This window comes from Gastrolobium bilobum, unplaced genomic scaffold (genome assembly GCF_033153095.1).
Source record: "Gastrolobium bilobum isolate Gb01-03AN ecotype WA unplaced genomic scaffold, APGP_CSIRO_Gbil_v1 utg1991, whole genome shotgun sequence".
NCBI lineage: Eukaryota > Viridiplantae > Streptophyta > Magnoliopsida > Fabales > Fabaceae > Gastrolobium > Gastrolobium bilobum.
In genome coordinates this window covers 121,938-127,774 of record NW_026898956.1, presented here as the reverse complement: position 1 = coordinate 127,774, position 5,837 = coordinate 121,938, and the positions used below count along the sequence as shown (strand labels likewise).

At 30.4% G+C, this 5,837-nt stretch overlaps 1 protein-coding gene across 3 annotated transcripts; it reads left to right on the top strand.

Annotated features, from left to right (window-relative positions):
• The first annotated feature begins 3,480 nt into the window (after window positions 1-3,480).
• On the top strand, window positions 3,481-5,126 carry LOC133285743 (calmodulin-like protein 11). 3 transcript variants are annotated; one of them, XM_061483020.1, is made up of 4 exons: window positions 3,481-3,639; window positions 3,769-3,955; window positions 4,081-4,161; window positions 4,730-5,126. In XM_061483020.1, the coding sequence occupies exons 1-4, from the start codon at window positions 3,557-3,559 to the stop codon at window positions 4,865-4,867; spliced, it is 489 nt and encodes a 162-aa protein (XP_061339004.1). In that variant the 5' UTR covers window positions 3,481-3,556; the 3' UTR covers window positions 4,868-5,126. The 3 variants fall into 3 exon arrangements, with proteins under 3 accessions (XP_061339004.1, XP_061339006.1, XP_061339007.1); XM_061483022.1 differs by having other exon boundaries at window positions 3,481-3,648; window positions 3,778-3,955; XM_061483023.1 differs by having other exon boundaries at window positions 3,481-3,632; window positions 3,798-3,955; window positions 4,730-5,117.
• Window positions 5,127-5,837: the final 711 nt, after the last annotated feature.

Genomic DNA, 5,837 nt, shown 5'->3' with positions numbered 1-5,837 from the left:
GGTAACAGCTTAATTGCGCAGATGATAATTACCAACCCCTTGTCAATAGTCCTATAATATAATATAAAAATGAAAAACGAACTTTTATTATAATTGCTATTAATTTTTGGCCTTTTTTTTTTTTTTTTTTTTTTGTAGACCTGGTAAAGAATCAAACCTGGGATCAATGGTTTTTTTGTTTTTTTTATATCTGTTTATTAAGAGTTTGGAAGATGATGAAACAGAATGGAGGAGAAATGAATGGAACCAGAGGATTTAATTATCAGTTGTTTGGTTTGAAAGGTGTATAAAAGAAATATTAAGAAAAGAGATGGCATAGTAAAGAAACTTGAAAATTTTATGATAAAATCTTTATGTGACTAAACTATGAAGCTGAAAATAAAAGGATTGGATTCCATTTGGGGTTTGATTTCAATCATTATTTTGGACAAATTTGGTTTTACTTTTCTCTTTAGCAATGAAAAAATTGTTATTATTATTGATTCTAGCAATTTATGTGATAATTAATTAATTCATGATTGAATTATAAATTCATTAACTAACAATTATTAGTTCAATTTCTTTTTAGGAGAGGTCTCGAGTTTGAGTTCAGTACAGTACTCAAATTGGATTAAACCAAATTTCATTAAACAAAAAACAAAAAATTATAAATTCATTGCCTTATTTTTAAAGGATTTGATCTCCGAGTTTCTGGAAAGACTAATTATTTATATATCACAGCCATTGTCCAGCTATTACATGATAGTCATCTAAGCCCCTCATCATACAGGTGTAACTTCCGAATTGCTAATGGTCATTACATTATTATTGAATCTGAATCCCATATATATATATATATATATATATATATATATATATATATATATATTCATTTTCTTCAACTGTTAATATCTTATCTTCATCGCCGTAAACTATAGTTATTGTGTCTAGGGAAACATAATTATATTCCTATCCAATGAATGTACCAAGCTTGCTGTTCTATTAGCTAATTTCATGCGTGCAACTTGTTTTTTTGTCAATATAAAATCAATATGAAATTAAATTCCTAAGGCATTTGTTGATGTTTGTGAAATCTACACATATATATCTAATCTTAAAATTTACTCTACCAATGTCCCATATCTTTTGAACTATTAGACAATTCCTTCATTTGCAAATTTATTTTTAGTCACAGACACTCATTGGTACTAATACTTTTGCTCATATCCTTACTAGTGCAAAACCATTATCAGAATATATCAATTTAATTATATATTTTTTTAAATAAATTTGTACTATTTGCCTTGCATACATTTCAATTCATTTTTTATACCTTTGTAAGCTTCATAATAATCTAAGTATTTAAGAAAATCTAGTCACTCTTTTTCATCAACGATTACCTAATTATATTTCACTAGAGGTGATCTTTGGATAAATCTTAGCGTGAATGCTAACATTGCTATTTACTAGAACATATTGATGGTTTCTAATCTTTTAGAGAGAGAGAGAGGCTATTTTTTTTTTGCTTTTTGGATATTATATCTGCATTTCATAAACATACCATTTGCGAAGAAGGGAAAATGGAAACAATATAGAGTTGTATTTGTATAGAATTTGAAATATTGTGGACAATAAATCCAATTATATATTATCATGTGATATTGAATCAATAATTAATTTGCATGACCACAACAGTGCAAAGGGCCAACTGGCAAAATAAAATGATACAATAGATAGGCTTGTACGTGTAAGGTACGGCCACCACTCCATTAGATCCTTTTAAAAAATAAAATAAAATAATTATGTGTTAGATTTGTTAATGATCTTTTCCATCTAATTTAAAGAGAGACACTTGCCGAGTAGGTTTACGTTCTGAAAATTAAATTGGATCTATGATATTTTGAGTTTTCTCAATTTAATTTAGTATTATAAAATATTTTTAAATTGTATAATTATTTCAATAATTAGTAATATATAATAAATTTTTATGACTTGAATTAATACATTTATATAATATGTTGATATATTTATATTAATATAAATTTGTTTTAAAATATATATTACAAAGTATCTCTTATTCTTTATCATTATTGTCATTGATTCATCATTATATGATCAGGATCCTCTCATATAATATAATATGATCATGTTAAATAATACATGAGAATAAAAAATGAATATGAAAAGATGACTATCATTCACAAGCCGTGTTAATGAATATCTTAGGCTAGGTCCAAGAGTAAGAAAGAATGGAACATTTTACAAACTCACCCATCTTTGAAATTTAGAAATGACATGCTCAAAAACAGAGAAAGGGTGGATTTAAAACAAAAAGCAAAACAAAGAAAGTTTTTTTGACTCTTGAGACGACCCCTTCCAATGGTAACACATTCTCCACACGCACATCCCATTCTTCTTTGGAAAAAAAAGGTTCCAACACAAACGCGTACATAACCGCGTTGACGTGTGATTTGCACACATTACACATAGCAGAAGGAGCACAAAAGAAACTGCATTCCTAGTTCTATGTCTGGCTAGCGTGGTCTTTGGGTGTGATGTGGAAATTGGTGCAAACACACACCTCCCCATACTCCATACTCCATACCCTTTTCTCTCTTACCCTTTCAAGTTTAAATTAATACCTTTTTGTTTTGTCCCCCTAACATCAAACCATTCAAGCTGTCAAGATTTTCACTCCATTATATTATTCAAATATATTTGACCAAATATTAAAAAAAAAAAAAAACACATGTCCCATTTAAATCATCATGCCTCACTACTACACCATATATACTACTTCATCAAGATCAACGTATGTTTGGTACAAGAGAAATTTTTGAGTATCCGAGAATCATGATTAATTGGAATACAATAGAAATTGAGTTTACTTGAAATTTTACGAAAAATGTGTTTGGTTCGCAAAAATATTACCGAGAATATTGGATATATATTACTGATTCCATGTTTAGTTTAGAACGAAATATGACTTGAAATATGAGGTTATTTTACAAAAATAACCCCAAACTATTTTTACTTTTGTAATTGATAGATTGAGTCTAGATTTTTATGTGTGTTGGAATATTTTTGTCTCAAAAAATATTGTTGTGCTTTCCCTTTACTTAGTATTCTGAATTACCATATTATTTTTGGTAATTTGAATAGTAATTTTTCTTTATAAATCAAATTACCGTAATCCTTGAATATCTGGGAACTGATTTTTGTTCCTTCTACCAAACATGATAATCGAGTTTAGCAAAGAAGATTTACCAGTAATCCTTTTGAAATACTTGTACTAAACACACGCTCAAAGAATACAATAGTGTGATTCTTTTTCCCATAATAAAGCCACAAGTATCACACCAAAAAATAGTCTTAATTCTTAAACTTAATTTGACTAATTAAATTAAAATTCTATTTTTTTTTTTTTGCTAGACTAGCCTCATTGAAGCTCTACATATAGCCCAGCTAAGCTTGCGCTATACTCAAACACATTACATTCTCTCTCCCTCTCTTTCTCTCTTCTTTCCTCTTGTGTCTCTATCTCTTTTCTGGTTTAAGTTTGAAAGACAAATACACCATGACAGATGTACTGAGTGAAGAACAGATTTTGGACTTCAAAGAGTCCTTTGGCTTGTTTGACAAAGATGGAGATGGTGAGCAAGCTTTCTCCTTTTTGCAGTAACAATAATTTTTACAAAAATGGGTATCTATTGTTCAGTTGAAATCTTCTGTGGATTGACAGAATTTTCATCAATATCATATATATGAATATGGCGGTTGTTTATAAACTGTGTGCATCTTCTTGAATCTTTTGACAGGTTGCATTACTGTGGAAGAACTGGCCACTGTCATTCGGTCATTGGATCAGAACCCCACTGAAGAAGAGCTTCAAGATATGATAAGCGAGGTCGATGCAGATGGCAATGGAACCATCGAATTTGATGAGTTCTTGAACTTGATGGCCAAGAAAATGAAAGTAAATTATGTTCCTTCTTTTCCTTTCTTTGTTAAAATTTGCGTATGTGAATGCTTAATGTGTGTGTACCTTCTAATATACAATAACCAAAGGCTAAGTTCAGTTCGGTGCTCTTTTTCATTTAGGACACTGATGCAGAGGAGGAGCTCAAAGAGGCTTTCAAGGTTTTTGACAAAGATCAAAATGGTTATATATCAGCCAGTGAGGTATACATTTTATTCCTTCCTATTTTTCTTTTTGGTAAGTAATTTTTTTTTTCTTTTTTATATATAGCAACGTCCTTTCAAATATTCATTAGTATAGTACCCCATATGATATTTTTTGACAAATTTGATAAAGTGAGAAGTTCAGCAAACATGAATACAGCAGGTAGGGCCAAGATGTTGGAAATTCGTTTACAACTCCTAAAGAGCCAGAGATTTTGCCTTTTTTGTTGTTTTTTTTTGTTTTTTACCTTAAATAATTTTTGTCAGAGTTTTTCATAATTAGTTTTGACTATTACTTATAAATGCAAGATTTTGCAATTTTTATATTCATTTGTGAATTTGTTATTTTATATGCACATCTACTCATCTAGGACACCACACCGTGCGCGTTTCCGCATGCAATGAATATTAGCTGTTTTGATTAGAAAATGTATTGGGGTTTGACATTTGAGTGCTGTAGAGAATCTTACATTTCTCTTTCTCTCTCTCTCTATACGTGTACAACTGTATATATACACACATAGGTGCTCATATATAATAGTAAAATATTTCTTTATGCGTTATGCAGTTGAGACACGTAATGATCAATCTAGGTGAAAAACTAACCGATGAGGAGGTGGAGCAGATGATTAAAGAAGCAGATTTGGATGGTGATGGTCAAGTTAACTATGATGAATTCGTCAAGATGATGATGACCATTCGATGAAACACTCTCGCCGAATTGGATTGGACATATTTGTTATGCAAATTAATTTGGCTTCCATACTCATTCCCTCGCAAGAAATAAGTGTTCTTATTATTGTCTGTTGTGTACTACTTGTACTTGTAGCCCATCATGATGTGAATGACCAAGTATTAGAGTGACTAATCAATCACACTATTTGATTTGATCCACTAAAACCATTTAGTGCAAGTTTACTTTAATCAATGTGCTTGGATCTGGCATGTTGCACAGAATGGCAAGCCACGAAAATCGTAATTTGATTATCACAATGGATAAGCATTAGTGAAGTACACGGAAGACACAGCTCATGGAATGCAAATGATACTTAACTATTGAAACTAAGGGACCCTTTATAGGCATATATATATATATATATATATATATATATATATCAGAGGCACTTGTCACAGTAGATAACATGGAAGTTTGAATATTTAAACATAAGCAGGATATACAAACAAACTAGACTATATACAAATAAACTAGATCAGATAACACTTGGGGAGTCAGATATATTATTCCTGATGTACCTCTCAAACCACTCCTGAACTCATCGCTATCTCTGCCTTCGGACTTGTCTAGACAAATTTTCTTCTTCTGGATATGAGCTTGACCAGTTCATTATGGTTAGAATCCATAACTGGAGATGCTTGAAGTTCTGCTTCATTTGACATGTCTACAGCATACAATATTGAGATTTTTGTGTCGTTTTCCTTTGTTAGAATTCAGCACAACGCAATACAGAACTCATAACTTTGATTCATCACGTTTTAAATCTGAAATTTCAAATTTCTGAATGTGAAATTAAAATATATATTCAGATTTCAATAATTGAATGTAATATGAAATTTAATAAAGATGGAATAAGGCTATCATAAGACGGTAACAAGTGAGGTATCCTAAACTTGTTTATCAAAGTGAATAAGTGATGATGATATGTTACCAATAGATT

Coding starts and splice junctions, on each gene's coding strand:
- LOC133285743 (XM_061483020.1), top strand. CDS start 3,557: ATGACAGATGTACTGAGTGAAGAACAGATTTTGGACTTCAAAGAGTCC. Junction 3,640..3,768: donor AAAGATGGAGATGGTGAGCA/AGCTTTCTCCTT, acceptor TTGTTTATAAAC/TGTGTGCATCTTCTTGAATC. Junction 3,956..4,080: donor TGATGGCCAAGAAAATGAAA/GTAAATTATGTT, acceptor TTTTTCATTTAG/GACACTGATGCAGAGGAGGA.